Source organism: Thalassophryne amazonica, chromosome 2 (assembly GCF_902500255.1).
Source record: "Thalassophryne amazonica chromosome 2, fThaAma1.1, whole genome shotgun sequence".
Taxonomy (NCBI): Eukaryota; Metazoa; Chordata; class Actinopteri; order Batrachoidiformes; family Batrachoididae; genus Thalassophryne; species Thalassophryne amazonica.
The window spans coordinates 156,018,916-156,041,773 of record NC_047104.1 but is presented as its reverse complement, the minus strand read 5'-3'; the positions used below and the strand labels follow the sequence as shown (position 1 = coordinate 156,041,773).

Here is a 22,858-nt window from a genome sequence, read left to right as displayed (position 1 = left end):
TTTGTGATCATCAAAGGGAAAGAAGTTTTCTCTACAGAGCCTCCGTCTCAGCACGTCATAAAGACAAAGTCAAACATAAATGTCTTTCGTTGTCACGGCAACAAAACATCTGAGGCGTACGTTGACAAATAAAAAAAAAAACATGAAAAGACTAACAACTCGTGAGTGCTGCTAGAAAACTGAATTTTGACATTTACAAATTAGAAGAGCTGATATAAGTCAGAGAAAGATCAGAAAAATGACAGATATAATGTTCTTTTAGCTCATCAAGTCACTTTGGATTAGTAAGTATAAAGTCTGTCACATAAATAAACCTGCACCCAATCTGTAATTCCACCACTGCAAAACAGTGACCCAGAAAATATATATATATATATATATATATATATATATATATATATATATATATATATATATATATATATAATAAAAATAAAAATCCAGTCTTCATCTGGCCGTCTGAAGAGGCCCCCGGTCACTTCATGTAGTCAAGTATCCTGATTTTTTTTTTTTGTTTAAGTCTTCATCCCTTCACCGTTCACTAATCACCAGCTTATACACGTTATACACCGGAGGGAGAAAAACCCACCCAAAACATTCAAACAGCATCAGCAGTGTGTCCTGTTACACCACCTTCAGTTCTCATTTCCACACAGATCTTGTCCTTTTTACAGGGCAGGAGCCCACTGTGGAAACTCCAAAATTAAGTTAAAAAAAGCTAGAAGGCAAAAGTAATTGACCCTGTAGATTCTTACAGTCTGTTGCATCGTGACGCAAACTTCCAAAATTGTATCCGAAAAGGAAACCTCATGGAAGTTTTTTTTTTTTCCATGATTACGCCACTTAAAGCCCTTCATAATATTAATCAGCATCATGAACTGACAACATTTAACTATTATTCAAAGTGCAGCCACTAGTACTTATAGTTGTTTTTAACTGGGTTGAGATGACGTTATAACAGTCAGCTACAACTAGCTAGTACCCAGCTAGTTAACTTGTTTTTTTACCTTTTGTCAACTAGTCAGGTAATTCAGACAGCATGATTTTTGAACACGTTAAATCATGAACAGAGATAATTCTTTAAATCACCGTTTAAGTTGTGTATTTTGACGTCTTCAGTGTTCGTTTGTTTGCACAGCCGTCGCACACAGACAGCGTAGACTGGCACACGTCGTTTCAAGCGGGCACCATGCAGGCCAACGGTCGGCACCAGCAGCCTCCAGGGCTTTTAAATATTTATTTCATGGTGTTAGTTTAATGCCACGTCTACAATTTGTAGATCTATAGTTTTTGAAGTTTGTGACGTTAATGTGGAGTTTCACTGCATAGCTTTAACTCTATTGACATCAAGATGAGTTAAGTACTAATGATTAATTATTCATTTTCATTCAAGTTATTTTGGGGTAAGATGTTTGAATGTCTAAACCCCCCCCCCCCCCCCCCCCATTTCCTTCATTAATTGATTTTGGCTCAGTTAATGTTTTTGAAAACCCATAGTTTTGGGGGACACCGGTTAAAGGAAACCTTTTTTGAAACACCCATTTTAATGAATAATAATAATAACCCACCCTAACTGTAACTGAAGAAGGCCTGTTTTGTTGGGGTGTGGCTATAGTCTGCTGTGTTAAACATGCGCCAGGAGGATCAGGATGAGAAGAAACTCCTTAGTTGCCACTGAAGGCTCCATGGGCAGCGGAGGCGGCAGCGCCAGCTGCAGCCGACTGGAAGGTTCGATTGGTCAGAACTCCCTGAGAGAACTCTTGTTGAGCTTTAGTGAAGCTGGCCCCCGTCCGGCGGTACTTGGAGTGGACCTGTGTGAACACAAAGCCATCATGAAATCAAATCACATTTTACTGAGCTTAAAGTTCAAATGCAGAATTTACTGTTGATGTGTGGCAGCAGTAGAGAGACGTGTGTCAGCTCCAAGCATTATGTTAAATCCTTCAATGAATAAAAAAAAAAAAAGGATTTCACAAATTTTCAAAGTGAGACGAGCAAACAAAATTTTGAAAGCAGCTTTAAATGATTTTGTACAGTGAATGTACTTCACTTTTTCCCCACATTTTGTTGTTATTATAGCCTTATTCCAAAATGGAGTAAATTTATTTTTCCCTTTTTGCAAATTTGTTAAAAACAGAAAAAGCTAAGAAATCACATGTCTATAAGTATTCACAGTCTTTGCTCAATACTATGTTGATGCACCTTTGGCAGCAATTCCAGCCTCAAGTCTTCTTGAATATGATGCCACAAGCTTGATGCACCTATCTTTGGGCAGTTTGGCCCATTCCTCTTTGCAGCACCTCTCACGCTCCATCAGGTTGGATGGGGAGCGTCGGTGCACAGTCATTTTCAGATCTCTCCAGAGATGTTCAGTCAGATTCAGGTCTGAGCTCTGGCTGGGTCACTCAAGGACATTCACAGAGTTGTCCTGAAGCCACTCCTTTGATATCTTGGTTGTGTGCTTAGGGTCATTGTGCTGCTGACAGATGAACCATCACCCCAGTCTGAGGTCCAGAGCGCTCTGGAGCAGGTTTTCATCCAGGATGTCTCTGTACATTGCTGCATTCATCTTTCCCTCATCCTGACTAGTCTCCCAGTTCCTGCTGCTGAAAAACATCCTCACAGCATGATGCTGCCACCACCATGCTTCACTGTAGGGATGGGGCCTGGTTTCCTCCAAACATGACACCAAAGAGTTCAATCTTTGTCTCATCAGACCAGAGAATTTTGTTTCTCCTGGTCTGAGAGTCCTTCAGGTGCCTTTTGTCAAACTCCAGGTGGGCTGCCATGTGCCTTTCACTAAGGAGTGGCTTCTGTCTGGTCACTCTACCATACAGGCCTGATTGGTGGATTGCTGCAGAGATGGCTGTCCTTCTGGAAGATTCTCCTCTCTCCACAGAGGAATGCTGGAGCTCTGACAGAGTGACCATCAGGTTCTTGGTCACCTCCATGACTAAGGCCCTTCTCCCCCGATCGCTCAGTTTAGATAGGTGGCCAGCTCCAGTGGTGGGCACAGCTAACCAAAAAGTTAGCTTCGATAACTTTTTTAGCGCTAAACCGATAAACTGTCTAAAAACTTATCGGAAGCTACAGATAACTGCTAACTTTCAATTTTGCCTCAAATATGGTCTCAGCTACTAAGAAGCTGATTTTGAGCCAAAGCTTCTAATAGAACCAACAGCGATCACAAACCCAAACAGCCAATGACCCAGCGCTTCTGTCATTGTGCATGCTGCCCCCTGCTGTAGGAAAGCGTAATTTACCCTGACAGAATACAGTGGTCCAGATCTGAAATGGAAAGCAGGATTGAATTATGGTTTTGCTTCAAAAATAAAATTATTCCGGATAGAATAACTACATTAATGTAAACTCTTAAAATGCACAGTGATACATAACACATATCTGTTCATTTTAAAATACACTAATTCTGAAGATTTGAACATTAACACACAGATGCGCAGAGGGGATTATGGGTAAGTAAGCCTTCGCTCATACTGATTGGGTGATTCATTGTATGTAAAAACCAACACAAGTGAATCAATGTAACGTGTGTTGGTGTTTACAAATACATGTGCTTTTGCAAAACATGTCATATTTTCATTTGTTTAAAAAAAAGAAAGAAATTTTCAAGATCCCGCTAGACAGTGCCTAAGTGCATGCATGACGACATCACAACTTTATCCGGTTAGGGAGACAAGGTTTCTTTCAATAACAAGAACTGTCAAAAAACTTTCTTGTGTGCGGTTGCTGGAGTTGTGTGGCGATAGGAATCCCTGTTTGAATGCTTGAATAATGTCAGTCGCACAAAGAAATCAAATAGTAGTGAAAACATGTTTTGTGCGATGTTATAACAGATCAATCAGTCGCTCTGTGAGGCGTCATAACATCCGATCGGTTAGTGGCTCGGTGCGGTGTTATAACAGATCAATCAGTCGCTCTGTGAGGCGTCATAACATCTGATCGGTTAGTGGCTCGGTGCGGTGTTATAACAGATCAATCAGTCGCTCTGTGAGGCGTCATAACATCTGATCGGTTAGTGGCTCGGTGCGGTGTTATAACAGATCAATCAGTCGCTCTGTGAGGCGTCATAACATCTGATCGGTTAGCGGCTCGGTGCGATGTTATAACAGATCAATCAGTCGCTCTGTGAGGCGTCATAACATCCGATCGGTTAGCGGCTCGGTGCGATGTTATAACAGATCAATCAGTCGCTCTGTGAGGCGTCATAACATCCGATCGGTTAGCGGCTCGGTGCGATGTTATAACAGATCAATCAGTCGCTCTGTGAGGCCTCATAACATCCGATCGGTTAGCGGCTCAGTGCGATGTTATAACAGATCAATCAGTCGCTCCGTGAAGTGTCACAACATCAAGCCTGGTTCACATGGCAAGATAATTAGGCCCGACAATTGTGATGACGATAAATATAATCTTATCAGATATTCCTGCCGTGTGGTGTGTTAAGGACGTGAGGAGCTAAATGTGACATGCAGCCAATCAGAAAGCGAGCTGTTTGACCTGGGAATGTTCGTGTGTGAAATCTGTTTGTGTGTGTTGTTTTTACCATGTGGCTGACACCACACACTGTACAACTAAACCTGTCAGATCTATGATTTGTTTTTATCTCCACATGTGGGGTCTCAGGTTTTGGAAACCTACAGATAATTTTAAAATCCTGCGGTCGACAACACTGTGATATGACCGGTCGCCAGGAGATGGCAGTGTTCTATGCATTTTGACGCCGGTTATGTCACATGGCCTGAATCACAATTCGGCTTTTGGAGAAGCAACCTGAGCTTCTTCTGGCATTTTTACATAAAACAAACACAATAACAACGTCTATAAACCCAGAGAATATATTCATGAGAGTTTTAGGCACAATATACAAAGAGTATAATGCTGTTGTCCGTGTGGAGCCTGATCAGAGCGTCTCAAATGCATTTCTCCTGTCGTGAACTTTTACCCAGAATGCATTGCACACACACCATGTCCACACTAAAACCTTCAAAATTAGTCCAGTACTTTAAAACTAAAACATATATCTGATATTTTCACTTTATGAAACTTCAGACGTGAAGTTAATTTAATTAACTTGTTCGAAATTAGTTTGGTTAAAATTTTAACCATAAGTTAAAACTGTATGCCTCTGGATGACTTGGGTGATATTGCCAACATATCACTATGGGGTCAAAAGAAATGAGCTTTTCTTTTTTTTTTCTTTCTTTTCTATGACCAGTTCTCCTTTGCCTGCAGAGGATAGAGCGGTTTATTCTAGAACTAGCTCTTCTCTGTTTGTAGAGGATAGAACTGTGCATCTACTACAAAAAGCTATGTCTGCAAAAATGTTAGCGGACTAAAAATTATCGGAAGACAACTGGTCCAACGATGGTTTTCAAAGTTATCTGAAAAGCTAATCCGATAACAAAAACATTATCTTCGATATTTAGCGCTTAGCAGATTATTCAGCTTGGGACTCCGGCAAGAACGGTCGCATTCCTCCCCACTCCTCTCTTCCTTTTTCTGTTCTCTATCTCAGCTCTGACCTTCAAAGTCCCACTTTCACCAGACTGTGAATTCTTTAAACTAAGATTTGGATTAGCTATGGAACTGATCAGCTGGTCTCTCAACGTTACTGACACCTTTTTGTTCGACAAGGAAATCGGGGTTGGGGGAACCTGCGTGCCCTGATGGAAACTACCTGGCGGACTATGCTCTCGATGCCCGAGAGAGGCCGAGTGTGACATATTTGGCTCCACTCTCTGTGGAAGACGAGGATTTATTTCTATTCACTTTTATGGTGGGAGGTTTGGGGCTGATTGGTTTGTGCGCTGCCCTGACACACAGGAATATTAGCACGACGGCTGCTTCCAGAATCTCATCCCCTCATCTGTCCATCATGATTAATGAGTTGGACAATGCTGTGTAATCTCAGACTGCATGAACTCTTGAACTCAAACGCAAAATGGAGACCATCTTGGAGCATATATGCTGCATTGCAAAGGAATGTGCTGCTGAGGACCAGAGAATATTCTTCATAAATTTGGACTCTAGACGGTCAGAGGTGCAGTAAATGGAATTCTGTTTCTCTCCGCCTAACATCAGCATGGCAGCCTTATCAGCTCCTGAAGGTCAAATGCCCTGCTCTTCCACCAGAAGGATCTATGGCCTTGGTGAAGGAATTTGGCTCCACTTCTCATCTATCTACTGCCCCCCCCCCCCCCCCCAGCCTGCTGTTGCTTAGCAACGTCAGACTTTACACACACACGGACAGAAACTGACAGAAACTTAACTCATCTGCACACGACGCATGCCTCCCTCCTTCCATCCCTATTACCACCCCCCCCCCCCCCACGTGTCTCTTCACCCCCCCCCACCCCCCCACCCTGGATTCCTACCTGCCACCTCAAAGGTAGCGCAGTTTTTACTGCTGTAGCCTTCAATCCCCCAAGCTGGGCGGCGTGGGCCCCTCCTGCTGCAGCCTTCACCCACTTTACCTCAATTCGGATGATGGACTGCTTCAAGTTTAGTGCACATAAACTATGTCAAATGTATATGTGTTGTCTTTAATGCTGATGTGTGCCATTATTATGGTAAAGTAATAATTGTAGATTAATTGCTGTATCTTGTCTGAGGTAATTGGAGTGTAAACGTAATTTCATTGTTGTTGCACTTGTGTAATGACAATGACAATAAATCTCATCTCATTAGCGGATCTGTGCCCACCACTGTCCAGTTCTAGGATGCGTCCTGGTGGATCTGAACTTCTTCCATTTACAGATGATGGAGGCCACTGTGCTCATTGGGAACTTCAAAGCAGCAGAAATGTTTCTGTCCCCTTCCTCAGTTCCATATTTGTGTCTCCAGACAATCCTGTCTCAGAGGTCAACAGACAATTCCTTTGACTTCATGCTTGGTTTGTGCTCTGACTGTCAACTGTGGGACCTTATATGTAGACAGGTGTGTGTCTTTCCAAATCATGTCCAATCAACTGAATTTACCTCAGGTGGACTCCAATTAAGCTGTAGAAATATCTCAAGGATGATCAGTGGAAACAGGAGGCACCTGAGCTCAATTTTGAGCTTCATGGCAAAGACTGTGAATACTTATGGACATGACATTTCTTCTTTTTTTTTTTAAAAATAAATTAGCAAAAATCTAATTGAGTGTAGAATTTTGAGGATATAAAATAAAATTCCTTCCATTTTGGAATAAGGCTGTAACATAACAAAATGTGGAAAAAGTACAGTATCAGGACAACATCTTCACGCGTGTGAAGAAGTTTAACCCCAAGACCTCAGATCCCGGCAGCTTTACCTGCCCTCTGCTGTGCAACCTTTGAAATCTGAGACTCGTCCACAGCTGACTCGTGTATCAGCCACCAGGACCATGATATCAGAGCGGTGCAACATCCTGACCGAAAGATCAGTTTTACACATCTGCTGTACAGCTGAAAATACTATGACTTATATAATGTGCCATTATCAGTGTTCTATTCTAGGCAAGAAGAAATAACAAGAAACCTTTAATTGTGAGGTGTTGACATCTCGACATTTGCTCCAAACAGTATGAAAAAGTTATAACGAGAGGAAAACAGAAAAACAAGGGGCTACAGCAACATGTAGGTTACATAACTGACCCACGCCAACAGAGTAACTGGCAATAACCACTACAGACCACCAGGTGGTGCAAAGCTCCATGCTGCCTTGAGTATGAAGAATTAACACGTTTGTAATTAACATACCATTTTCAGCAGGATGACGGCCAGAACAGCGTTTACAGTGAAGAAACCGGCCACCACCATCATAACCACAGCAACAGGCAGGTTTGTGCCGATCATGCTGATGGATGAGATCCAACCACTGACAACAACAAACACACGTGACAACGCGTCATTTCACATTTTCTCCACAGCAGAGCCCGACCGATGTGGATTTTTTTTTGGGGGGGGAACAAAACTGGTATTAGGGTGTTAAAAAAAAATTCTATATAATATATCTGCAGCATAAAAACAGCAACGATTCCAAATATTTCATTATCTTATGATGATGGAATGTAATTGAATCTTGACCTTTTACAGCTGAATCATTAACTTTATTATTAATAAACAGAAATATAAATTAACAGCCAACCGACGTACATCAGGCTGCCTTCACCTGGATTGGCCGTCGTTGTAACAGACCTTTCCTTCATTTTGGCTCCACCTAGCTGGCAGCACTTGTGTTTTTTGCTGTAAAATGCTCACTCTGTTTGAAAATGAAAGGCACTTGGTCACTTTGACTCTACCTTACGTGTAGCTAACGTGGCCAAAGGGTCCCAGCAATGCTCGACGCACCCTCTGCTGGAGAAACAGCCTCTCAAACCACCGTTGCCAAGCCTTTATCTGTCAAATGCCAGATCCTTGGTACACAAAATGGACAATTTGGAACTACAGCTAGCTCGGAATCGCTACATTCAAGAGTGCTGCGCACTTATAATCACAGAGACATGGCTACATGCACAAATCCCCGATGCTTCGGCGCAGCTAGCAGGCCGCACGCTACACAGATGGGACAGGAACAGCGACTCAGGGAAAAAACAGAGGTGGGGGCCTCTGCATCTACATACATGAAGGTTGGTGCAATAATAGTACTGTTCTGGTCAGACACTGTTCTCCTGACTTAGAGTTTATGTCAGTAAGATGCAGACCATTCTACCTGCCTAGAGAGCTAGCTCCTGTGGTCATTACGGCAGTCTACATACCACCGGATGCTAATGTAAACATAGCTCTCTCCCTGCTGCTAAACACCATAAACAAACAACAGAATGCCTATCCAAACGGCATTCACATCATCGCGGGTGACTTTAATAAGGCAAATCTTAAAACTGTTTTACCAAAAGTTCACCAACACGTGAAATGCCCTACAAGAGGGGAAAACACTCTGGACCATGTTTATACGAACATCAAGAGAGCATACAGAGCCATACCCCTCCCCCACCTGGGCCAGTCAGATCACCTCTCCCTGTTTCTCACCCCCGCTTACACCCCACTCAACCGACAAACAAAGCCTAAACGGCTGACCATTAACACCTGGCCTGATGCTACCCTCACCCGTCTGCAGGACTGCTTTGACCAGACACAGTGGGTAGCCTTTTACCATGAAGACTTGGCTACATTCACAGACACAGTACTGTCCTACATCAAGTACTGCATTGAAATGGTTACTGTGGAAAAGAACATTCTGTTGTTTCCAAACCAAAAACCACGGATGACTAGCCAGGTCCGCACGCTCCTCCGGGACCGGGACGCAGCCTTCAGATCGGGAGACAGAGCACTATACAACACCACCCGTGCTGCCCTGAGGAGAGGCATCAAGACCGCCAAAGTGGAGCATAAGAGCAGGATAGAGGACCAGCTTAACAACCCCCGACAGGTGTGGCAGGGCATGCAGTCAATCACCAATTACAGAGGCTGTGCTGCAACACCAGGGAACTCAGATCTGGCACTAGCAGAGGAACTGAACAGCTTCTATGCCCGTTTTGAGTCTCAGGCACGGCACTCAACCACAACACCCCAACCCCCACTACAACCCATTCCAGCCTCCAGTTCCCCCCCCACTTACTCTAGCGGCTGAGGACGTGAGCCGAGTGCTCCGGGCTGTGAACCCCAGGAAGGCTTCAGGCCCGGTGCTCAAGGCATGTGCTGACCAGCTAGCACAGGTCTTCACTGTCATTTTCAACCTGTCACTAGAACATGCCCTCATCCCAGCCTGCTTAAAATCCGCTACTATCATCCCAGTTCCCCAAAAAATCACCCACAACCAGCCTCAATGACTTCTGCCCAGTAGCACTCACCCCAGTCATCACCAAGTGCTTTGAGAAACTGGTTCTAAGACACATCAAAGCTTGTCTCCCCCTACCCTGGACCAGCATCAGTTTGCATACCAGTCTAACAGATCCACAGAAGATGCAATAACAACTGCCCTTCACTCAGCATTGACTCACCTGGAGAAACAAGGGAGCTATGTCAGGATGCTCTTCATTGACTATAGCTCAGCTTTTAATACCATAATACCGGACATCCTTATCCCCAAGTTATCCAACCTGGGGATCCCACTGCCCACCTGCTCCTGGATCAAAGACTTCCTGGTCAACCGACCAGAGCAGGTGAAGCTTGGTCCTCACTTCTCCTTCCGTACTCTCAGTACCGGCTACCCCCAGGGCTGTGTGCTGAGCCCACTTCTCTACTCGCTCTACACATCTGACTGCACCCCCACCCACTCGGAGAACATCATCGTTAAATTTGCTGATGACACAACAGTGGTGGGGCTGATAACAGGGGGAAACGAAGCGGCCTACAGAGATGAGGTCCAAAAACTGGTCGAGTGGAGTGCAGCCAACAACTTGGCACTAAACATCACAAAGACTAAGGAACTCATCCTGGACTTCCGTCGAAAGAAAACTGGCCCTGCCCCACTGTACATCAATGGCGAATGCGTGGAGCGAGGGGAGTCCTCCAAGTTCCTAGGGGTTCACATCTCTGCTGACCTCTCCTGGTCAGTCAACACCGCAGCACTGGTCAAGAAGGCCCAGCAGCGACTACACTTCTTGAGGGTGCTTAGGAAAGAGCAATTAAGCACACCCCTGCTGGTGACCTTCTATCGCTCCACTATAGAGAGCCTGCTGACCTACGCAGTGTCAGTGTGGCACTCCAGCCGCACTGAAGCTGACAGGAAGAGACTGCAGAGGGTAGCAAACACTGCCCAAAAAATCATTGGCTGTCCTCTGCCCCCCATTTCCACCATCTACACCTCCCGCTGTCTTAGTAGGGCCAAGAACATTCTCAAGGACAATACACACCCCCAGCTTTCACCTCTTCACCTGTTGCCCTCTGGCAGGCGCTACAGGTCCATACAGGCCAGGACAAATAGACTCAGAGACAGTTTCTTCCCCAAAACCATCACCATGTTGAACAATAATCTGCACTAAAAACGGACTATATTAGGTACTGAGTCGCACCATATCTATCTCATTTGTAGCACAGGACTTTTGCACATTTTTCAGTTGTTCCATTGTTTATTATATCGCCTATAGTTGTCATACAGTTTTACATTTCCTTTTGCACTCTCTCAATTGCTACACTGTTTACACTGTCCACATGTTACACAATTTTACTTTTCAGCAAAGGACTTCACGTGTTTCCTTATGTGATATTGTTGTTTATTCATGTTATATTGTCTGGTATTGCACTGCGTGCACTTTTTAAGGAGCAGCCCCCCTAATTTTGTTGTACTATGCAGACTGTGTTTGCTGTGTATAATGACAATAAAGGCTTTCTATTCTATTCTATTCTATTCTATAATGATGCCATTTCCAACAGCCAAAATGTTTTTCTGCATTGCTTATTCTAAAAAATGTTTTCATATTGGCAAAAATAATGCAGATACAAATATGTTTGTGAAAGGCTCGTATCAGCTGATATCACCTGGCCGACATGTATCGGCCGGGCTCTGCTCCACAGTACGGGTTTACTGCATATGTTAATGGTGTTAAGAATTTTGGTAACATTACGGAAAAGCACTGAATACCATGGAGGAATGAAAACAGCCAAACCCACATCCTAACATGGCCCTGTGAGCAATGGAAGAGCATGACGCTGGAAAAAGTAAATGACAACAAAGTGAAAAGCATCTCTTATTAAAATGAAATAGAAGAGAACCCCATGGAGAAAAGTTCCACGCACTTACAAAGCAGCACACCACAGAGGTTAGGGCAGCAGGAATCTGTCAAAGAGACAGCGAGAGAGGAGATATGTGGCACCATACAGTGACTCGTGCAAGCCCACATCTAGTCTAAACGCACACACCCATTCTTAGAACTCATGAAAAGTAGAACTAATGAAGAACTACTCCACCAAACCCTAAGGCTGACCTGTTTCCCCAGCGGGGGATGCCCACTGACTGGATGATGTACACTGCCACTTGGAAGAAAAACACAAAAAAGAAAAAAAAGAAGCTGAAGGAGCTGTCAGACCTGAGGAAGAAGAAGAAAAACACACAAGACTGACATTACAGATATTCAAAATGTACTCTTGTTGTGTGTTGTACTTTAAGTGTATCGTTGGTTATAAAAAACAAAGTTTTTCACGGGGGGGCTCTAACAAGCCCAAAGAGAAGAAAACAGCATGAATAAAAAGCTGCACAAGACAGTGTGATGACCTCAGTATTCAAGCTTATAAGGGCGTCTCACGTGGATAACTGTTTTCATCAGACTGTGATGATGAATCCGGTTGAATCAAGACAACAGGTAAGGGCCCGGTCACACGATGACAGCTGAACGAAAGAAATAAAAAAGTACAAATCATCGAGAAAAGGTGGACGAATGAGCCTGCACTTCTCCCATCACCGAAAAACCTGCGAATCAAGAGCGCATAAAGGAACAAAACAAAACCGAAACTAACAAAAGAAAAATGAAGCAGATGCCGACCTTGATGCTGTAAACAAAATCAAAACGAAACACGCGTGTGCACACAGCCTTTCCAGCCACAAATGGCTGGAACGTGCGTATAAAACATTCTTGCCGCTATTGTTCCTGTATGACAACATTGCTTTTCATCCCACACATGTACGAGTCACATTCAGCTTGTTGGATCTTTAGTTATTGACGTGTTCAGATATCACCAACATTCATGCAAGACGTCAAACTTGGGAGGCTGGACGAAGTTGAACGACAGTCAAATGGAATGCTGACAGTACGGGATCTACGCAAACGATGAGGAACCATCAAGACAGAAAGCAACATGGAATACGGACAAATTGAGGTTGTCGTCAGGATTCGGTCACATTTTTCAACGGTTTAAAAATTCTGACAAAGCGCCAGCTACAGGAACGAAGCTGAACGATGGTTAAACGATGTCTACGGAAGTCAACGTAAATCCAGCTTTCTTGTTTCATTTTGGCTTTGGTGTCCTTCCTTAGTGCCGTGTGACCGGGGCTTTAGATTAAGACTTTATATTTACTCTCTGTGTGAATGGTTTTAATGTTTGAAACAGTACTGAATAAAGATTTATTATTATTATTAGTGTGCTGCTTTGCAGCGTAGGTTTAGCTTCTGTAGCACTTACACTGGTCAGCTCGTGCACACGTCTCTGTTTTCTGTGGAAGCATTACAGCGCCACATACAGGCCTGGAATATGTACTACAGTGTTTTGGGTTCTTTTAGTGTTTTCATGTGCATGCAGATAAATCTTAAAACAGCGCTGTGTTTACGGAGCACTATTAGAAAACAACAAAGAAAAGGATCGTATTGGGAAATACGGGTTACAGGTGGTAACAGCTGTAAGAAGAAGGATGAAACCAACGCCCTCCTTCCTGCTCCCAACCTGATGCTGTGTGTGTGTGCGTGGACACTGGACTGAGGACTCTCTGATTTTTTAAAACCAAAACTGTTGTCACTACTGTAAATACTTGTTTGAGAAGCAGTCTGAACCTGAAGCAGGGGAGTTATGCAGTGGCTCAGTCCCAGGCCAGGACATAACACTTCACTCAGTTTGTCTGCACTGTACTCTGAAGAAGGCACAAGCTGTTATAGGTCAACATTTTTAAGGTTCCAGTTAAGATGTAATGGATTAATTGGCGTGCCTTGGTTTGAAGAGTGTTGCTTTTCTTTGAACACTTCTTTTATACCAAAAAACACCTGATTTTGGTAAAAATCATTAAGAAAGACTTTTCAATATAGAGCAGGTGTGGGCAATCATGTGCCATAAAGGGCCGAGACACTGCAGGTTTTCCATGCAACCAATCACCTCAGCAGGTAATTTCATTAATGATCAGGTGTCTCAGCAGGTGCTTTCATTGACAACCAGGTGTTTATGTTCAGAGCAGAAGCTCATCAGCAACTCACCTGTTGAGGTGATTGGTTACACAGAAATCCTGCAATGTCTCGGCCCTCGATGCCCACCCCTGATATAGAGCATGCCTATAACCATTTCTTCTTTAAATCTAGGCTCGAGTCTCCTGTATGCCTCATGATAAACTCTAACCCTGTTATCTGCTGACTTGTCAATGAAATAAGAGCGAAACACACACAGACACACCTGGCTATAAACTCAATAACCAATTTTCTATTTTCATGAAACAAAATTCATCAATGTCTAAATATGGAGACGAAGAGTATTTGTCTTTGCACACTTGTATGAAAGTGTGTATCATGACTGATCACCACAAAAAGCCAAAAACAAACTTACATCAAAAAGTCAATGCTGTTTTTCCTGTGAGCATAAATGTCACAAAAAGGGTAACAGAGAGCAGAGCTCCATCAGTTGACCCCGACTGTTCGAAGTGGCCCCACCAGGCCTCTCCTGTAATGAAGTGGAAGGCAGTGAATGGGTAGCGTACCTGAAGGCCTTGTACACAGGCCTGTACCAGCAGATGAAGGAGACGGGAGTGAAGAGCAGGAACCAGAGGATGGACAGACCAAAGTCCACACCGCTCTGTTTATCAGCGGTGAAGAACGCCAGGCAGGCCAGCACGTTGAGGAAAAGGGTGGCGCTGTGGACTGGAGACACGTTTAGAATTAGTGAGCCAATCCACTCAGCTGGTCTGTTTTTTTTTTTTTTTGGGGGGGGGGGGGGGGGGCAGTTGAAATAAAAACAATATGTGACTCCAGATTTGGATGGATAATTTGACATGAGGAAGCCTATCTGACATCTATCTGCAGCTGGATTATGTCACAGCATAACACTATTGTGTCAGGGCCAGAAGGGGGCACAGACTGGGATCTTAGTGCGTTTATCCATCTGTGCATGTGCCATCCACACTCTCACGCACAATAAACAAAATTAACCTGGACTTTTAAATGACTGAGGCCTGACACTTAGACTACTGATTATTCCCTGGTAGCTGTAGTTTTTGTTTTTAAATCAGTATCAACTGCTGCTTCTTCAGATTCCCGTCCTAATCAATCGGACACAAAAACCCCATTTGTTCTACATGAATTTTAACCTTCCATCTTTAAACTTTGAAAGCAGAAATACTGATATTCCATTCACCCAAATCCCTGTGTGCTCAGTCTCTTTCTGTCAGTAAGACAGCTGGTTGGAAGACAAAAGACACACTTCACTGAGCAGCTCTCAATTTACCAACACAAACGACTTTCTTCTGCCTTCTCGTCTAACTGTTGTCCCTGTGCACTTGTGTGAGTGTGTTTGTCTAAAACAAGGCGTGATCAGGTGCAGAGGTGCGGTGTGTGTCCCGGTAGTGATGGGTATGAACAACACTGGTGCATCAGCACTGTGCCGAGCACACAAGAGTGAAACCCCGTATCGGTGCGTGTTTTTAAGAAAAAAAATCATGTGACTGATACAGGAAACTGTGTCGTTCGACTGCCCCATGCCAAATTGTGTTTATAAGGAAACAATCTGTATCGACATGTTGCGGATTTGTTGGATGGAGTTTTGCTGTTGGATTTTCCCTCACCACTGACCTATGGACGTTCAAAGACGTTTCCCCAGTCTGGAATAATTTTGATCTTTTGACGACAAAAGGTAATCTTGTTTACTGTTATTTTCCAATTAGATATGTTTGTATTGCTTTACAATACTGTAAGAATAACAGAAAAACATATCCACACCTTTATCACTCGCACTGAAATTTTTATGCTCACCATCTTCATCTGTACCCTGTGAAAGAGTTTTTTCTAAGGAGGGGAACTGGTGTGTAAGAGGAGAAATCGCCTTGGAGCAAAGACACTTCAGAAACCTTTGTTCTTCAATAAAAATGCATAAATGAATCTATTTTTAGTCTTTTATTTCATATGCTTTAACACTTAAGTTAACAAATTTCCATACATAAGTTACAAGATTTAACTCTGAATTTTATTACAGACAAATTTGCTATATTTTACAAACCAACTCAGTTTAGCATTTACACAAACAAGGTTTTAAGCAAATTTTAAACTCTTCTCATGAACAGATGAACTCGACACACAAATTGAGCACATGAAATTATGCAATGATGAGATCATATTTTAAATAGAGGACTGGCGATTAACTATTTCACGTTAGCTTTTCCATCTTTTCATTTTATTTACCTGCAATGATTTTATAACTACTGCAGGTGTCACTATTGAGCGACCAACACAGTGTCAATACAGTGCCAATACAGTTTGTGCAGTGTGTCAATACACTCCTTGAGGTATCATCATCCCATCAGTAGTGTACGGCCCGACACCCAACAACGACCGCCACACATCTGATCTGAAGTCATCCTCTTTAATTACAATCTGGTAATTAAAGAGGAAAACATTTTCACGTGGTGTAAGGATCGCATTACTCCCTCCCCATTACAAAATTAATCTTGTTCAAATTTGGCTATACAAGCACAAAACAAACTTGTCCCCTCCCTCTGATTTTGCATGAAATGTGCTACTGTATTTATTTATTTATTTTGTTCATCTGCATGTGAAAGAAGATGAACAGTGAGGGAAGTCACCTGGTGAGGCTGCGGCATGAACATCATCACATCATTTAACAGACCGTAGAAATTCTAAAGGTAACTCATTTCAAGTGTAAAAGTCAAAAGTCTGTTACTGTTGAGTTGACTGTCTTCCAAATGCCTCTTAAATCACCTCCTTACTTGAGGTTAACCACAGAAAACTCCTTGTTCACACTATATTACTGATGTTCTATTCACACAGGAGGTGATTTGTATGGAATGTCTGACTGAAGGTAAAAGCCACTGGAATCTTTTCTGGCACGAGAGTGCAGGCTGAATAAAATGAATGAAATGGTGTATTTACCGAGAAACTCCGGAAAATATTACAAGAGCTTCCTCCTCTTCCCCATATTACAATAAGCCCATCCAAATAAGGTTGTGGAGACTTAATTAACTTAACATTTAAAAAGTGTGTGTGCCACACACGGTCGTTGTGGTTTCTTATGGGTCCAGATGTCACCTGTGTGATGTGGTCAGCATGGAGGAAGCACTGCTGTGGTACTCACACATCCAGAGGTAGTACATTCTCTTGCAGATCCTGCGGTAATCCTCAGGGATGTCCTCCTGAAAGTCCTGGTAGAAACACGACTTGATGGGACACAGGTTGGGAAGAGGCGGCCAGTTGTTTTCTTTGGCTGACACACAAAGTTTACAAAACTAGATTAGCACTGTGAGAGATGCACAAATCTCCATGGCATGCAGAGGTACTGCACGTTTGCATTTATCACTCTACCACTATGGATACAATTCATCAAATAAGATGACACATGACGCTCATGTCAGCTCCGTGCACCGGTCACAAACAGGCGTGTCACAGGTTACATACAACCTGGAAACCCTTCAGTTCATTTATGTAAGCAGTGTCATGTAGATATATTCAGCGACACCTCCGGACTCGTCAAAGATCAAGGTCAACATCATGCTAGTATATAAGAAAAGAGCTAATTTAAAAAAAAAAATGAGTTCAGATAATTTAGTGATAGTGAACTTGGCTGATACTTTTAAATCCAGGTGTCTCTCTGAGTACTTTTCATCTACTTTGGGCAGTGGTTGGGGCTGCATGGAAAAGTGATGGTCAGACATTTTCCTCCTGAGCGTAGATATGTGTCTGTGTATAAACAGCATCTGGAAATAGATACAGTTCAAATACACATCTTAGTAAGTCCCTTCAGCTGCTCCCTTGTTTGCACTCGGGGTCACCACAGCAAATCCAAGGTGGATCTGCATGTTGAATTGGCACAGGTTTTACGCCGGATGCCCTTCCTGACACAACTCCACATTACATGGAGAAATGTGGCAGGGGTGGGATTTGAACCCAGAACCTTTAGCACTGTTTAATAATGTTGAACAGCCAGAAGGACTAAAAATAATCGGCCTGTCTGGTTAAAGAGGATGCAAAGTTAAGTAATTGTGTCAAGAAAACAGAGAATGCATTTGTTTTCCAAGCAGCACTCAACATTAGGTTTCATAAATGTTCATTTCAAATTTGAAGCACTTAAACTTCAAGAAGATGACATGAAATGGTCCTATGTGCCATGATACTGAAAGGCACAACAACCTAAATATTTTAGTGTGTATGACCTCTGTCAGTCAGCAGAGGACAACAGCATTTCTTCAAAACCGTTTTGAATTGTTTTGGTCAGGAGCAGCTCTGACTATTTTCTCTCTTAGTTATGTGGTGTTCACACACATATGATCCAGGAAAGGCCAGTAATCCATAACCTGACAGTACACATGCTGCCCCAGTGGCCCCGGTATGTTGTGATTTAATGTCCACAGTAAACAGACATATAAATGTGTACAGGCTGGATGTCTGATGCACCCTCTGCCCACGGACAGAGCCACCAGTGTCGTGTGCTGTTACTCTGGCAGTTAGGAGTTCCGACTTCAGCGGCTCTCGTTATTTGATTTCAACAAAACTAACAGAGAAGAATGAAACGTTCCAACTCGACTGACTGTAAGAGTCGAATTGAGTGTATTTCAGAAGTGACATCAGTGTCTCACCGCCAGCATTCAACGCCGCGCCTGCAGTCCTATTCTCCAGCTCGCGCTCTTTCCGCTCGAGCTCGGCCGCTTTCTTCTCCAGCTCCTCCTGCTGTTTGAGCAAGTTGGCCTGGGCAGCAGCTGCAGCCGCCTGGTGGACGATTGAAGCAATAACATGTTTAAATAAAAACAAAAAAAAAACATCACAAATAAAAGGTTTTTCCAAGTAACTTTGCTGAATACAAACATTGAAACGATGTGAAATACACTTAAAAACTCTCTCTCAGAGCTTTCTCTTATCGCGCCCCTGTTCTGTGGAATGATCTCCCTGCATCAATAAAACAGTCAGATTCTGTGGAGACGTTCAAGTCCAGACTTAAGACGCACTTATTTTCCCTCTCGTATGGCAGCATACTGGATATTGTGTTGCTGTGCTTTTTTTTTTTTTTACTTTTATTGTGCTTTTTTGATGTTTTAATTTATTTTAATTGTTTCGTGTGAAGCACCTTGAGGTGACTGTTGCGATTTCGCCACAACAGCGTATTCTGCATCACGCATTGGAAAAGACATTCCTACAGTGCAGATTGCAACGACGCTTTCATCCTCGATTGTTTACATTCTGAGTCACATGAGAGTAAAAACAGGATGGCAACCACCCTGGAACAAGGAAGGGGGGAGGAAAAAAAAGCTGCCGACAACTGACTGCCAGGAGTTGCGGTGACCAACTGGTGGCGTGGCGGTTGTGCGTGCAGCCCCCTTAAACCGGTTTCACCCACATTCTCAAACACCATATAACTAAACTGCTTTCCCCAGAACATTAATTCCTGCTGGGACTTCAGCTTTTTCATTCATTCATTTTCTGCTGTTCATCCGAGTCCAGATTACAGTGGCAACAGACCAAGCAGCTCTTCCCACACTTCCCTCTCCTCTGCCAAGTTCTCTAACTCTTCCTGGAGAGTAAAACACAGTAAAATACTCCTCCTGACCACTGAATATATTCAAACATCCGACGTGTTGAGAAACATTTAGCTGCAGAGGTACATGTCTATATTTACTTCAGTAAATGTAAAGAGAAGCTTTAAAACAAACATAAGAAAAGTCACCGTCATTGAGACACACACACACACACACACACACACACACACACACACACACACACACACACACACACACACACACACACACACACACACACACACACACACACACACACACACACCCTGAGAAATTAAAGTCATAAACATGGGGAAATTAACATGATTTCACCTGCTGCTGATAAACAGCCTGTGAGGAATGTGAATTTCGATGACATCACATGGGGCAACGCCCTTCAACGCCCTCTACTGAAATGAGTAGGAAAAATGAAATTTTTTTGCAGCATAAAATCTGTGTTTTTTTGTGGACTTTGATGGTGAAACTGACAAAGTGGTTAAAATGTGTGTGTTTAGGAGGATGCAGTAACACGACTAGTGTTGCTTATTAGGTGGACAGTTTTTCCACAGCGTGAGAATGGTCTTCCAAAAAAAACCCAAAACAAACAAACAAGCAAACAAAAAAAACAAAACAGTTCTAACCATGGATCTTTTTCATTCGTGTGGCCAGAAGAACTCTAGCAAGGCGTATTTCCTCTTCCGAAAGCGTGGAACTGGCCGTGTTAGTGGTTTGTGCTGAAGCTAGTGATGGGATGAACAACACTGGTGCGTCAGCACTGTGCTGAGCACACAAGAGTGAAACCCAGTATTGTTGCGTGTATCGCTGTGTAGTGTGTCAATACACTCCTTGAGGTATCATCATCCCATCACTAGCTGCAGCATCCCTAAGTGGCTACACCGGCGAGTCTCGCTGAGGAAACCACATCTGTGATCACTCTGTCGAACAGAACGTGATGACAAGCAACCACTGTTAGCAGGAGATCCATGTTGTGGTCCAGTTAGCCATTTGTGTTATTCATCATCATCATCATATCCTGGGATTATTTACTGCTGCAGATGTCCACCACCGACTTCTAGTTGGTGGAGGAGAGCAAGTCCCTGGGGTCGGGGTAGGCAGCAGGACACTAGCCCTCTAAGCAACTCGGTCCAGCGGGTCAGTGCTGGCCAGGTTGCAGACAATTTCATGTCGGCCTTGACACAGTCAGACCAGGTCTTCTTGGGTCTTCCTCGTCCTCTTTGACCAATAACTATTATGACTAATTATTGGCTAAGCTAAGCTAAAGGGATAGCTAAGCTAAATTACAGGGAGCTGGAGAGGAAAGCTGGTGGAAGAACGCAGTTTTTCCTGTGGAAAAATGACAGCCCCACACAGTGAAGGAACAATTCCAAATGGCTGTGTGTGCAAACACGGCAGGAGTGAAATCAGAGACACCACTTTCATAGGTGTGTAATCATTATTATTCAGTTTTACTGAGACGTATGCAATGTTTTTGTTTTATTTCTGAATACACCATGTTTACAAAGAAGCAGGTAGATCGCAAATTACAAATATTTGACTTGAAAGTTGAATTAAAGCCATTTTATAATAGTAGACAGAAACCAACCCAGATTAACTGTGTGTGCTGGTGTAAGTCATGGAGTGGACTGGAGCTGGACACAGGCGGAGTGACGTTCAGGCGGCTACAAGTCGGTGCCTGACGTTATGTCATGATTATGGACGAGGTGCACATAACTGGTACTCATGGTGCTCATGTGTGCTAAAAATCATTGACAGACAGCAGACAGAGGGAAACACTTTTCCTACAATCTGTCATTGCTTTCCTCCTATGAAGTTCTTCCTTTGTGTTTTCCACTGTGCATCATTTATTTTTAGCACGCACAAGCACCATGAGTACCAGTTATGTGCTTGCCTGATTATAGATCACTATAGCTGTCAATCTGTTGTGCATTTGTTCAGACACTCTGGCTTATTTTACTTTTATCAGCTTTATCAGTGCCAAGTTAAAGAGTTCCAATTAATGACTTATAACCTGGCAAAAAAAAAAAATTAAAAGATGGTGTGGACTGGAGCGCAACATGTCCTTTAACTTTAGCTTTTGGGTTTCCACATTTTTCACATTATGTACCTTGCAATTTCAGTTTTTTTTTTTTGGCGAGTACCACCAGGTCTGGGAAAAATTCTCAGGGGAGCACTGCGAGTTTGACTTTTTACCTGACTCTGATGAAATGACTTGATTGTGGGCAGAAAACATAATCAGGACATTGGTAACAAAGCCTGCTGAACTTTGATTCCAACCAGGATCCCATTTATCTCAGAGAATGACCCACAGTCACAGTAGTTTGAGATGCCAACACACACAGTTCAAAGTCAAAAATCATGTCGCTGTTTTCTGCCATCGACATTTCAGACTCACTTGTGGTGTCTGTTCCACAGATGTCGGCAGGATGGCGGGTTGAGATGAGGCAGCTGAGAAGGGGATGGTCGTGCCAGTGTGGTTTTCCTGTGAAGAAAAAGTGTTCCAATAAGTAAAGATGGAACATGATGGAAGAATTCATGCAGCAGCACGCCTGAGGTACTAACCGGCCCAGTGGCAGAGAAGGGGGTTGAACTCCCCGAAGTTTTCAGCAGCTCTGCTGGGGCCTGTGTGACTGAGGCATCCTGAAACAGACCCACGCATGTTGTTGGTGCAAAACAGAAACAGGATAGTAACAGCAGGTACAAATCTGGTTACAAGCACCAAAATTTGACTGTGTATACCTTTTGGTACATATTGTAGAAAATAACTTTAGCCATTTCAGTTTTCAATAGGGAGCCAAGTAGGGTCAATTGAAGAATTGCACAGGAGTAAAAATTAAAAAAATGTTCCAATCATATTGAAAGGTATTCCATATTATTTGTCTGATCACAAAGATTCCAAAAAGGTGTAGTTTGGACTATCTGTGACTGAATGTTCTGGAGTTATGGGTAAAAACAGCAAGAATGGTGACAAAGGTCACTTTCAGTTTGTACAGGGTACAAATGTTAAAGTTGCTCCAGTTTTGGTAAAACATGGTGCAAATTATTGGTTGAACTTAATAGATTAACAATGGAATAGTTCTGTGTTGAATGTTTGGTCTCCAAATAAAGATCAAACAATGTCGACGTCCATTGGATTCTATGACATGTGACATATGTTACCCATACACATGATAAACTAAGCATGAACATGGTCCAAACTATTCTTTTTAAAATCCTACTAACTCAACCAATAATTTGCATCATGTTTTACCAGAATTGAGCAACTTTAACTTTTGAACCCCCCTGTAAAAATGAAGTGACCTTTGTCACCATGCTTTCTGTTTTTACCCCATAAACTCCAGAACCTTCGTTACAGATAGTCCCAAACTATACTTTTGGAATCTTTGTGATCAGACACAATGTGGTATAGCTTTCAATATGACTGGAACTTTTTTTTTTTTACCCCTATGCAGTTC

General features: G+C 43.0%; 1 protein-coding gene across 1 annotated transcript in view; it reads right to left on the bottom strand.

Moving 5' to 3' along the window:
- Positions 1–509: 509 nt before the first annotated feature.
- scamp2l (secretory carrier membrane protein 2, like) overlaps positions 510–22,858 on the bottom strand; it is a 34,777-nt gene continuing 12,428 nt past the window's right edge. Inside the window, exons 2-9 of the mRNA XM_034159861.1 lie at positions 21,966–22,043; positions 21,799–21,885; positions 18,474–18,603; positions 16,976–17,104; positions 14,373–14,532; positions 11,908–12,009; positions 7,742–7,859; positions 510–1,811 (exon numbers count right to left, since the gene is read on the bottom strand). Of these exons, the coding sequence (XP_034015752.1) occupies positions 1,665–1,811; positions 7,742–7,859; positions 11,908–12,009; positions 14,373–14,532; positions 16,976–17,104; positions 18,474–18,603; positions 21,799–21,885; positions 21,966–22,043 (951 nt within the window). The 3' untranslated portion in view covers positions 510–1,664. The remainder of the gene's footprint in view (positions 1,812–7,741; positions 7,860–11,907; positions 12,010–14,372; positions 14,533–16,975; positions 17,105–18,473; positions 18,604–21,798; positions 21,886–21,965; positions 22,044–22,858) is intronic.